The sequence below is a fragment of the Lingula anatina genome, chromosome 1 (genome assembly GCF_051362555.1).
Source record: "Lingula anatina isolate TDL-2025a chromosome 1, LinAna3.0, whole genome shotgun sequence".
Lineage (NCBI taxonomy): Eukaryota > Metazoa > Brachiopoda > Lingulata > Lingulida > Lingulidae > Lingula > Lingula anatina.
In genome coordinates this window covers 49,683,204-49,696,435 of record NC_141767.1, presented here as the reverse complement: position 1 = coordinate 49,696,435, position 13,232 = coordinate 49,683,204, and the positions used below count along the sequence as shown (strand labels likewise).

General features: G+C 35.1%; 1 protein-coding gene across 13 annotated transcripts; it reads left to right on the top strand.

Moving 5' to 3' along the window:
• The first annotated feature begins 143 nt into the window (after positions 1 to 143).
• LOC106169083 (uncharacterized) lies at positions 144 to 9,695 on the top strand. 13 transcript variants are annotated; one of them, XM_087002096.1, is made up of 18 exons: positions 144 to 232; positions 1,683 to 2,417; positions 2,633 to 2,710; positions 3,221 to 3,318; positions 3,472 to 3,540; positions 3,782 to 3,845; positions 4,068 to 4,135; positions 4,607 to 4,682; positions 5,044 to 5,149; positions 5,359 to 5,443; positions 5,869 to 6,013; positions 6,372 to 6,428; positions 6,664 to 6,843; positions 7,019 to 7,087; positions 7,303 to 7,386; positions 7,604 to 7,660; positions 7,983 to 8,054; positions 8,899 to 9,695. In XM_087002096.1, the coding sequence occupies exons 2-18, from the start codon at positions 1,839 to 1,841 to the stop codon at positions 9,223 to 9,225; spliced, it is 2,214 nt and encodes a 737-aa protein (XP_086858222.1). In that variant the 5' UTR covers positions 144 to 232; positions 1,683 to 1,838; the 3' UTR covers positions 9,226 to 9,695. The 13 variants fall into 13 exon arrangements, with proteins under 13 accessions (XP_086858222.1, XP_086858219.1, XP_086858224.1 ...); XM_087002093.1 differs by lacking the exon at positions 144 to 232 and adding an exon at positions 821 to 1,189; XM_013548426.2 differs by lacking the exon at positions 144 to 232 and adding an exon at positions 822 to 1,134.
• Positions 9,696 to 13,232: the final 3,537 nt, after the last annotated feature.

Below are 13,232 nucleotides of genomic sequence, written 5' to 3'. Positions count from 1 at the left end.
CTTCAGTTAACACACACAAAAGAAAAATTGCCAAAAAGAATAAAAATGGTGTCATAAAATAGAAAAAAAAAACAGGAAAAAAGTAATTAAGTTTAAAAGATGTTTGGCATCCTTTTAATTTACCGGGTATTACATCGTACACGATGAACCAAACGAGGGGTAGAATAAACACCTATGGGTACCTGTTGCGCCATCTACCAATATATTCGCTACCGTGCATGCTTCGTGAAAGGTAAACAAAGATCACAAAAGGAAATCGACTCTGGTATTTGCGAATGCATCGCAGATATTTGTAATATTTTATTTTATCGATTTTTAAAGTAAACATTAAAAGTTAAGATGAAAATGATATTATCCCCATCACCATGTATATTTTTTGGACCAATCATACAGAATTATAATGCGGTGCATAATAATTATCACCAAATTACTAAATTGGCTTTATAGTCTTTGGTAAACATTTTAATATACGTATTGTTTGACAAGAACAACAATGATAACAGTATTTATTGTTTACTGCAATTTCAATTTTACTATGTAAAGGAAGCGTAAAAAATCATTGAAGGAGTAGGAAACGCTGCGAATTTTTTTCCATATCAGGTGTGTAATTCCCCTAATTGTCGGTGTTAAGACCTGTTAAGAGTCCCTACTCGATCGTCCCTCTTTTTGTCTACGGCGGCCGTTAACTAGCGTGTTGAAAGCAAATTACAAGTGTGCCAGGTGTGTGTGTGTGTGTGTGTGTGTGTGTCCGGGGGGGGGGGGGGGGGGGGAGACAATGCAGGGGAAAACAGTAAATAAGGGGGTCTTTATAAAGTGCTGACCTTCCAGATAAGACTCAGTTTCGTTTACTTGTTACAAAGCACTCAGTGTTTCTGGCTCTTTATGCAAAGCGAAATTAAGACTACATGACGTCGTTGCTGACCTTTAGCACGACCTCGACCCACATTTCGAAAGGAAAACCACTTCCTGACTATATCATTACTGGTAGGCGGGCGGTAATCTATATTTTTGCACTACAATCCTAATAGTATGATATCAGTGGACACAATGAAAAACTGGACAAAAACTTTTGACTGCCATGATTGTCTAGATGAAACTTAATGTTGAGCAATTCAAGGCGAGGGGAGAAGCAGAGTAATTTCTTTTTCCGTTATCAGTGTACATGTACACACTGTACATGTACTGTCTGGTAATGTACTTGCACAACTAAAAGGTCAAATATATATCTTAGCATTTCATATAGTATATATCGTCGCTGTTATGGTGATGCGAGCTAACAAAATGTTGCGCTTCCCAGAGTATTTAAATGAAATGATCGAGATGATTTGCCTGTTGTTAAAATATGATAATAATTTACTGATATATGATAAATATGATACAAAGAAGTATAAAATCAACTGTAGAACTGCAGAAGTTGCAGGCATTAGCACTCTTATTGGCAGTTTCTGGTCTGCACTTGATGTACTTGACATTTCATAAAACAAATTGCACCTCTGCAACCATTTCAGAATTTGGATCTATACATGTACTAGTACTGTACGAGTACTTTGAAGATCCTTGGTGTACGAGTAAGTACATGTAGTTGTTGTTCTAGTACATTTTCGACCTACTGGCAGTAAATTATATGCAGCCACTGAGTTTCCATGGCATCTTTTCTCTATTTGATTTATTTGCCTGTAAAGGCAAGTGAAGATGAAGTAGACCACAGAGGTGGTCCAGACCTTCACGACCATGTGTCGAAATCGGAATCAGAACCAGCATTTACAAAACCATTTCATGCAGTCAAAGAGAGGACGGAAGATGAATTAGATACTGCCTGTGATGAAAATACTCCACTCATGTCACTGACATCTAAAGGAAATTCTGTATCATTTAATATATGTGATGATGGAGAGTCTTCCAGTCTGACTGCACCAGAATTGGTGCATGACAGTAAAAATGACAGTCTAGAAAAAGTTGGTCCCAGTGTCAGAGAACCTGATGTTGGAAGTTTTGTGTCACCAGATTTAGATAAAGCGAAAACCTCCGACATCAGTCCTATGGGAAGGGAGGTGCAGCAGACAAAAGAAGATCCTTCTATCCAACCTGCAACTGAAGTACCTTCTGTTGGAGAGGATTCTGCAGTTACAGATAATGCTAAGGAAGATGAAAATGATGCAAAGAATAAAAAGAACTTAACACTAGATATAAGGTTAGCTTCAAAACCTCAAAAGAGAGAGATTAAAAGTGAATCTGACGTGGATCATGTTCAGCCAGAGGAGTTCAATGATCCAGATGAAGATGTCTTTGGGCATCCAGACAGCCATGAAACCCTAGAAACTGAACAGGAAAATAACTTGGAATCACCTACCTATAGGCAAAAACGTTTAGATAGTCAAATGTCAACTTTTGCAGAATTCTCAGGGGATGGTAAAGAGGTAAAGATAATTTTCCTATTTTGAAACAAATACTGTCTCTAGTTAATACCACAAAGTGTTATATGTAAACGATTCCATTTTTTCAAAAACCAAGGTACTATATGTACAGTAGTATTATCATTTTCTTGTAAATCTCTATTGTTTATAATGTTTTAACTGCTTGATCATGTCTTTTTATTTAATTATTGCCATTTGTGTTTCATGTTATATGTCAGTATCTGACCACCTTGTTGGAGGAATTGAGGATCAGAAATGCAGTGTGGGGTCTGACAGAAGATAAAAAACTTTACCAGGTTTGAGCATTACTAGTACATGTACTTGTATGAAAATACTATGAAAAGAACTAGGTTTGATAGATATTCATAGATAGTTAAATCATGTTGTAGTGTCTTTTTTGGGTGTTTTTGCTGTTGTAACCTAAAATCAAGTGTGTCAGTATTTTAAGATATCAAATATGAAAGATAAATTCTAAATCGTGATTATTTAAAGATAATAATAAATTTAGAAGTTTTGTTTACCACTGTTTTTTTACAGATTTTTACAATATACTATTCTTCCTTCAGTTAACAATGACTATATACCAGTATGAATAAACCTTTTAAGAACTTACATGATTTTTTTAGGAAATGATGTTTTATAAATGATGACCATAAAGACATGCCTTCAATAGGCAGTCATTTAAAATGGTTGTTTTTATCTCCAAGAAGCATTTGCAAGAGTCTAATTCCTGCTCAGGGTCTACAAAAGGTTTGATGTAAAGAATACCTTCATGATAATCAGGATTTTTAAAAATTCTTTTACAGGTGACATTTGTTGAGGAAGGGGGTGAGAGATGTGAAACCATCATGAAATCTCTCCAAGATGTGGGTGTGGGATCCACCATCAAGATGTCTTCTATCAGGTAAGTGCAGGTATTTTATGGCTTCTGAAATCTAAAATTTCCAACAGTTGTTATATTTCTGTTGATTATTTAGAAGGATGTATATACAATTTTTACAAGATATTGTATGCATACATCAGAGGATTATGTGCAAAGTGTTTACATATTTTACAGCGCAATACCAATTTCCATTCATCTGGACGAAAATGCAGAATACTCCAGTGAAGAAAGTTCTCCTGAAAGGTAAGTGTATATAGATTTTTTTACTAAGTAGTTTCTTAGGTACAATTATTGTACTGTTTTATACTTAGTTTGCTTAGGTTAAGTATTTTATGATTGAGAGTAGGTGTTTTTCAGCTGAGGATTAAGTGTCAGAATGATGGGAATACACTATAATTTTGTTGATAAGTGTTGTGCCAGCATGTTTGAAGTGCAATTACTGAATATTTTCATTAATGTAACTATTGTTGTTTCTTTTTCTCAGATCAAAAGAAGACATTGAAGGGAATTTTTTCAAATCTATCAAATCAAGGTTAACAGTAGCTCAGGTGAATAGTAATGACCATGCTGATAAATTTTTTTCGTGAAAATAGAAAAAAATGAAAATTGTTGTTCATCATTATTTCAGACAGTTTCCATCCAAAAGTACCCTGAATTGTAATCTTTTATCTGTCCATTTGTTTTTCCACTGACTTAAAAGCTGCATCTTTAAAGCTGCAACCAATTATGCATATAACCATTATCAAGTTAAAACTACTATTACATTTCAGGTTGTAGAACAAATAAAAGCCCAGGCGGCCCTTACCTTTGACTATGTTATGCTGATCATACTTGCCAGGTAATGTGATCATGCAACTCTGTTAATGATTCAGTAATTATAATAAAGTTCTTTTGATTAAGTTACAGTTTTACCTGAAGCATTTTTTTTGTAAATTAATACTGTTAATGGTTGATAACTCTTGCAGCGTGATATGTTATGACCAGTAGTATTAGAAACTGGATTAAGTCATGTGGCATCTTTTTTTCCCCCTTGCATTGCATCTTTTTACTTATGCATATCCACTGCATTAGATTAAAACAATTTCTATGATTTTGCATAGTTAAAAAGCTAAGATGTTTGTCTACTTATTATTGGGACACATCTTTGCTGTGGATAATAGGAGACTTTGAAATGATGGTTGATATTCCATAACAACCCAGAGATTACTAAAGGCCTGAACAGTTGTAACCCATGACATGTTGTAACCCATGTTATAACAAACTTGTTTAACCTGCTTCACACCAAGTTTATTGTATGTTCTCATCTTAGTATAATTGCAGGCTTTGGCTTATTAGAAAACAGCTCTGTTATTCTGGTAGCCAGTATGTTGGTCTCTCCTCTTATGGTAAATACAAAATATCTGTAACAGCATTTCATTGTAGGATGTATACTGTGCTTTATTATTAATTAGTTTTTCAAAATGAATGCTATACCAAAAATGATCATTACTGTAGTAGAGACCTTCCTTTTTTATGTTGGTTAGTGATGCTATGTTTTAAAAAGGAAGTAAAATAATCTGAAAAATGTTTAAGGCCTAAGGTATACTTTAACATACTTCCATCTTAATTATTTATTTTTACCAGTTTGAAGTAAAAAACTACAGCGATAATTAATTTTGCCTATTAGTAAAAACAAAAAAGTATATTGTTTTTGCTAAATATTACTAGATCTGAAAATTTAAAAATAACACCTGATCATGACTGTAGGGTCCTATACTAGCAGGGACATTTGGTTTGATGGTTCAGAATAAAAACCTAGGTCTTTTGGGGATCAAGACAGAACTTGTTGGACTAGGCCTTTGCATTGCATCTGGTGAGTGATACAGAAATATGTAATGGACTTTCATTCATGTAGAAAGTTTAAGTGTACTTTCCGGGATTGGAACATGCAAATGAAATTGAATGGTTCTCGTTCATGATTCTTTTAGGAGACACAAAGTTTGGTAAAAAAAAAAACATTGATGTCAACTGATTCGATTTTTAAATAATAAGTCAATTGATATTGTTTTGTTCATCTTGTAGGCTTTGTTTTGGGTATAATAGCAGGTGTTGTGGGTCCTACATGGGGGGCTGTGCCTCAGTACCCGACACCAGAAATGGCTGTGAGGTAAGCCGTAGTTTGACCAGGTTGACCACTGGCTAAAACCATCTGAAAGTTGCTTCATGCATATTAAATCAACTGGCATTATAATAGTAGTAAGTAGAATGGGACACAATAGCACAAAAGATAAAAAATGCTGGATTTACCAAATTTGAAGTGGATACAGACAAAAAGCCATGAACATCTTTGGGGATATTTTAGTCTGCTGTTGACAGCTGAAACTAATTATTTTGTCCATGACATTCATATTACTTCTCTTTAATCACTAACTTTTTTCACACCAAGATTAATTCTCTAAGAGACTATTTTAATGGTGCCATTAATGGATAAAATATATATCGGTTTCGCCATAATTAATGTGATTAAAAACAGTTAAGCATATTTATTGTTTCCAGAGGGTTTTTAGAGTACATTACAGTTTGTATTTTTAGGGGCCAGGTGAGAAGTCTGTGGTCAGGTGTGTTAATTGCTGTCCCATCAGGTGCGGGGGTTGCCCTCTCCGTCCTAGGAGGCAATGCCGGATCCTTGGTTGGTGTAGCCATCTCTGCCTCTCTCCTGCCTCCAGCCACCAATGCAGTAGGTGACATGGGTGTGATGCTCTACCACATTATGAACCTGCTCTGCATATGCTCTTCATGCATTATTTGAAAATTTCCTATTATGTTGTTATGTACCATTAGTTTAGTACAAACTTGATTGAGAAATAGCTGCTCGAAAAATGTTCTGTAAAAGTTTTGTTCTGGTGTTTGGTATAACCTGTTTAAACTTTATTGGAAGGCTATGGCCTTTATAAGAATAAGGATTGTTTTTTTCTATCTATCCACACTAAAAAGTTTTTTTTCTGTCCTTTGTTTTGAATAGAATTAAAAAGCTGTAGCTCTGAATCAGTGTGTTTTTGTTTTCGTAATTTGTGAGTCTTTTAAATTTTTTGTAGGGCATGCTGTGGGCCTATGCCATTGTTAGTGCTGCAAACCCACCTGCAGTAGCTAGTGTAAGACATTGATTTTGCATGGTTATTTGATGCTTTTCCATTTCATATTTAAAAAAATATATGAAAAATTATTTTTTTTAGACTCTATATACAATGAATTTTTAATAGGACTTTTTTATAGTAAGTTGTATTTTTTGACCAATGTTTACTTTTTGTTGCAATTTTAAGATGCCAAAGAACAAGATATCTGGATTTGCAAATTTCCTAATATAAATTATGTGTTTTATACCATTAGGAGAGCAATATCACCAGCCCTGACTCACACCTCCAGTGTCCTCCATTTCTTGATAATGAGTATGAGCCAGTTTACAGTTGCTGGATGGCTTCAGAGGCTATTGTACTAGGAACTGTCAGTTTAATGTTAACACTGCTGAATATACTGTGTATTTTTCTCATGGGGATAGCTATACTGAAGGTGAGGGAGACTTTAGGAAAGGGGGGGGGGGGTGAAATGAGGGCACTGCTCTTTTAATTTTCTTCTGCTTAAGCTAATGTAAGATCATCTAATTTGCACATATATATGTCAAAATGCAAAGCCTGGGTAAATTTATATCAACAACAACAACAATTACAGTGTTTTTCAATTTTAGGTGAAAGAAGTTGTTCCGAATACTGCAGCAACTACAGCAACTGATGCTTTCTGGAAAAAGGACATCAAGGTATTTGCTCAATAGTCTTTGAAAATTAAGGCATTGATTTACCTTACAATTTTGGCAAACAAAATTTACAATTAAAAAAAATTATCTTAGGAATTGCATGGTATCAGGTTTTGAAATTTAAGACTGTTTGATGAGTTATTTTACTACTTTTGTCATTACGATTGTCTTAAGTATTATTATAATGTATTTGTCAGGTGAATCGTTTTTTTTTTCAGGTTGCTCGAGACTCATACAAAACCATGAAGCCAGGAGAAGAATCAACCAATAGATTAGCTAAAAACTTTCTCCAGGAGTGGCAGGTTGGATTCTATCTTATATACTTTAAATGTTGGAAGAGCATTTTTAAAGATGTTGACTTTTTGTATTTCTTAAATAAAATGTCTATATATTTAATTTTTACAAATCTACAGTAAGCATTTCAATCCGAGTCTCGCATAACTAATTGCTTTGCTTCATTTTTGATAATTCTTACCCACAGTTTTCAAATATGTCATGCTTTTGAAAAATATTTTTCAGAACTTAAAGAAAGAGATAAAGGCTGAAGATCGGCACAGGCTGAGGGAGATGTTACATGTAATTACATTGAAAGTGTCTTTACATTAGATTAAAGTTGATGCAGCAATATGATGCGTGCTTGCTTGAATGTGAAAAATGGTTAAGTAAATATGTGAAATTCTGTTACACTCAAACATCTATATTGTAATTTTCTATCCACAACCACTTTACCTTTACTGCTCAATATAGTTTTAAAAAGATGTAACATTATAATATTCTTAATATCAAAGATTTTACATGAAATATAATCCAGGTGTAAAATACTTGAGTATTTTATCTGGTGCATTTTATCATTTATGATCTACATTTTGGTATTTATGATATTTTTCTCATTTGACAGCATGTCTCTGATGGTGCTGAGTTTTCAGAGATCCTTGCCAGGGCTCCCCAGAATTTGCGTGCAGCTAGTAGGGTATATGAACATTTTGATAAATTTTGTTGAAAAGAAGCTTTATTTGAAAATAGGATATTACTTCATTTATTTCACTGAATTCCACCCAACCCCCCTTGATATAGTACTTATTTATCACTTCTTAAACTGTGAAAAAAGATATCTATTAATCTTATTCAAACAGTGTTCTATTAGAAGTATGGTAGATGTTTAGATCACATTCAGAACTGATGATCCAAAGACTTACTGATCTGCCGACTGTCAACCCCACTTAAAAGCAAGCTACCTAATCCCCTAATGGTCTCCCTGCCTCGACACGCACCATTAAGCAGATTAAATATTAGCTCAGAGGTTTAATTGCTAGGTCCCTGCAGCGACAGCGCATGTGAAGGCGGGCAGACCATCAGTGATTAGTCTGTATTGCTTTTAAGTGGGTCCGCCATATTTGATCCACGGATCTGTTATTTCATGGCTCAACTTGTTCTGAATGTTCTTAAAGGCCCTATTCAGAATAGATAATTCGAATACTTACTGATCTGCCAACTAAATACGGCCGACCACACTTCAAAAGCGATGCCGCTTATTCTCGATGGTCTCCCCGCCTCCACACCCGCCATTAAATGGATAAAATCTCAGCTCTGAGGTTAAATTGCTAGGCCCTTGCAGCGACAGTGCATGATGTGGAGGCGGTGAGACCATCGAGAATCGGCGCCGTCTCTTTTGATGTGTTTGGCCATATTTAGTCGGCAGATCAGTTAGTACTCAGATCATCCATTCTGAATGGGGCCAAAGTTTAGGAAAGGGGTTGGGGGAGAGAAGCATGTGAGACTTGGTCTGATCTTTGCATCATTATACCATGTTTCAGACAGTTGCACGTCAAATATCAAATCATATTGCTGAAGATTGTCAAGGGGAAGGTTTTGAAGATCAGGATTCATACCACCATACAATCCATTCCTTCATGCCTGATGTACACTGTCGGTCTCCTATTTCTTACTCTCCAAAAGTTAATTATATAACAGTACATTATCCTTTTAATTGGCCAAGAGTAAGGAAACAACATAAAAAGAGGGCAGCACGTCCTGCTAGTCATGAGGATTATGTCAGTGGAGAAGAATCTTCCATCAGAGGGAAAGAAGAGAGGTTTACAGTTACCAAAGTGGAAGATCCACTACAGGAACTACCTACCTAGTTATTAACTACCTATTCTTCATTTGACTTAATCAACAAATATGTTTACATATTGCATTTTTGTTTTAGAAAGCTGAATTTGTTGAAATATAATTACTGGGATTGTGAACTTTTAAAATTTCATTTATTGCTTCAAAATCACTTTTACTGCTGATTTTGTTTTAATTTTTGTATTTAAGGACAAAGGTTAAGCTAGATTTTGACACAATATCATTTTCAGGTCTTTCTTTGGCTTTTTATTTGAACTTTATGGTTTAGAAATTTGCATGAAATTTTATTTCTTTTTGATAAGGATTTTAATTTTCAACATATTTTGTAACTGCAGTGCATTTGTTCAAAGGATAATGTCTCTCAGGGCAATATTCACTTATTTGTTTTTTGTTGTGATTTTTCATGATCATTAAGTTTAGAGTAAGTGGGATAGAAAGTTTAAAACACAGAGTAAGAATAAATGTGATGGAAATGTTGGCACATTTTCTTTGTAGTGTATTTATTGTACCACCAGCGTTAGCGCTGGCGGTACACATGGTTTCGGTCCCGTCCGGATCGTTCCGCCGGCTCCGCCGGCTCCGCCGGCTCCGTTGGCTCCGCCGGACGGCTACCGTTACCGCTTCTCCTCCTAGACGGTAAGGGCCCCCGTACCCATCTCATGGATTTAGGTCACCTATAATCTCAACTCGTTCCACGTAAAATTTGGGCTTTGTCGGTATTGGGGTCTGGGTGTGGCACTCATTGCAATGCACCCTTGTCTAAAAATGGCAAAATTAAATGCTAATTATCTACCCTACGGAAGGAGTTATGGGAAAAATTTCTATAGACGGCTTTCCAAAAGTCATATGTGTAGATTTCAAATATACCTTTGGATTTGACCTTTGACCTTTACTTCAAGGTCAAATGGGCCAAAATTTTCAAAAAAATTAAATTTTTTACGAAAAAAATTTTTTTTGCCCTGTTATTCAGACACCACACAGACTTAACCAATAATATTATTGGAAGGTGTTACCCTTCAGGTCATCTTTCATCTCCATGAATTTGGGGTCAATCGGTGCATTTTCACGGGAGTAGCGGCCATAAGATACCGAAACTGAAAACTGTCTCTAATTCGGGAACCGTTAATGCTAGAGACCCATTCTTTTTTGCATTTTGTAGAGCATGTAAAGCCCAACACTGGAGGTGGTCTCGGTTTTTTTGTATTCCATACGGTTTTCGAGTTACGCTGTATCAAAAAGTGCATATTGGTGGTAAAAGCAAAATGTGCAGTACGGTAATGGATAATAAATTTTGAACTCTGGAAAAATAAAACATAAGGCTTGGCAAAGCAGACAACTTGTGTTCAAAAATGACATTATTTCATCAAATTTGAACTTCTGAAACTTCAGAGCACCTCCTATTTCAAGAATTTTGACCAAAATGACATTTTTTTTATTTTAATTAATTTTTTCTGTACGAAATTTAAGGCACATTATGGTAACTCCAAAATTATAACATTTAGTCCCTTATATCTCCAAAACTGGCAGAGATAGGTCCATAGTTACTATTGAACTTGAATAGGAAGTCATATACTGGCAATCTTACTATGACCTTGAAAGTGACCTTTGACCTACTTTTCACCATGAACTGAACTTTGCAAATTTTTCTTCCCTTTTATCTCCAAAACTGGCAGAGATAGGTCCATAGTTACTATTGAAGTTGAATAGGAAGTCATATACTGGCAATCTTACTATGACCTTGAAAGTGACCTTTGACCTACTTTTCACCATGAACTGAATTTTGCAAATTTTTCTTCCCTTTTATCTCTGGCAGAGATAGGTCCATAGTTACTATTGAACTTGAATAGGAAGTCATATACTGGCAATCTAAATGTGACCTTAAAATTGACCTTTGACCTACTTTTCACCATAAACTGAACTTTGCAAAATTTGCTTCCCTTTTATCTCCAAAACTGGCAGAGATAGGTCCATAGTTACTATTGAACTTGAATAGGAAGTCATATACTGGCAATCTAAATGTGACCTTAAAATTGACCTTTAACCTACTTTACACCATGAACTGAATTTTGCAAATTTTGCTTCCCTTTTATCTCTGGCAGAGATAGGTCCATAGTGACTATTGAACTTGAATAGGAAGTCATATACTGGCAATCTAAATGTGACCTTAAAATTGACCTTTGACCTACTTTTCACCATAAACTGAACTTTGCAAATTTTGCTTCCCTTTTATCTCCAAAACTGGCAGAGATAGGTCCATAGTTACTATTGAACTTGAATAGGAAGTCATATACTGGCAATCTAAATGTGACCTTGAAATTGACCTTTGACCTACTTTTCACCATGAACTGAACTTTGCAAATTTTTCTTCCCTTTTATCTCCAAAACTGGCAGAGATAGGTCCATAGTTACTATTGAACTTGAATAGGAAGTCATATACTGGCAATCTAAATGTGACCTTAAAATTGACCTTTGACCTACTTTACACCATGAACTGAATTTTGCAAATTTTGCTTTCCTTTTATCTCCAAAACTGGCTGAGATAGGTCCGTAGTTACTATTGAACTTGAATAGGAAGTCGTATACTGGCAATCTAAATGTGACCTCAAAATTGACCTTTGACCTACTTTTCACCATAAACTGAACTTTGCAAATTTTGCTTCCCTTTTATCTCCAAAACTGGCAGAGATAGGTCCATAGTTACTATTGAACTTGAAAAGGAAGTCATATACTGGCAATCTAAATGTGACCTTAAAATTGACCTTTGACCTACTTTACACCATAAACTGAATTTTGCAAATTTTGCTTTCCTTTTATCTCCAAAACTGGCTGAGATAGGTCCGTAGTTACTATTGAACTTGAATAGGAAGTCATATACTAGCATTATAAATGTTACATTAAAATTGACCTTTGTCCTACTTTTCACCATAAACTGAACTTTGCAAATTTTGCTTCCCTTTTATCTCCAAAACTGGCAGAGATAGGTCCATAGTTACTATTGAACTTGAATAGAAAGTCATATACTGGCAATCTAAATGTGACCTTGAAATTGACCTTTGACCTACTTTTTATCATGAACTGAACTCTGCTAATTTCTTTCCCTTTTAACTTCAAACTTGACAGAGATAGGTCCATAGTTACTCTTGAACTTGAATAGGAAGTCATATACTGGCAATTTACTGTGACCTTGAAATTGACCCTTGACCTACCTTACGAAGAACTTAAATTTGATTGTACCATATATATTTTTTGCAATAGTTTAAAAATTCTTGTTGATTGCATTTTTACAGCTTGTCAAGCACAAAACTGGTGGCTATGTCCCTTATTTTGTGTATGTGGGGGTCTATACGAATGCGCTTGCTCCAGCTGGTGGTACAATATTCGGAGGCGGTATCGCCTCTCTGATCCTCTAGTTTAAAATTGGGTATTTGTGCATTTGCTATTAATTTTGCATCTATTTTAATGGCACAATATACATAAGTATGTGTGATAGGAATTTAAATGTTAATGTCTCCAAGGGGGTATGGCGTTATTTGCATGTTTACTGTTTTTCATTTGACAATCTTATATTGGAAAGTATAGGTAAATAATGCAAGTCTGATCTAGATGGATGCCCATTGGGTCCAGTAAAGGTCAGAGCTGTTATAAGCAGTCAAAATGATGGAAGTGTTCAAATTAACAACATTAACTTCATTGGACTCTGAATCTCAGGGCATTTGCATCAGGGCTACACCAAAAGTGTACTTCTATATTGGTTTTATTAAAAGGTTGCAGAGTAGGGGATTATATTAAATTTAATAGTTAGACGTCCTATCCATCATTTCAGCTTTGTGGGAGCAAGACAATAGATGATATGTAGAAAATATTTCCCTGGTAAGAGGGTACAGTAATGAAAAAATTTAGGTGAAATGGTCAACTTTGGTGTTTTCACCTATGACTATAGATAAGAAAACTTTGACTATTTTTATAAGAACAATGCTGAAGTCTTCCCTTACAGTTGCTTAAAAGTAGTATGCCAAAA

What these genes read in the sequence shown, in the direction of transcription:
- LOC106169083 (XM_087002092.1), top strand. Translation starts at nt 1,644, where the DNA reads ATGGCATCTTTTCTCTATTTGATTTATTTGCCTGTAAAGGCAAGTGAA. An exon ending in TCTCAGGGGATGGTAAAGAG is followed by an intron (nt 2,418 to 2,632) that starts GTAAAGATAATT and finishes GTTATATGTCAG; the next exon opens with TATCTGACCACCTTGTTGGA. An exon ending in TGTTGGTCTCTCCTCTTATG is followed by an intron (nt 4,683 to 5,043) that starts GTAAATACAAAA and finishes TCATGACTGTAG; the next exon opens with GGTCCTATACTAGCAGGGAC.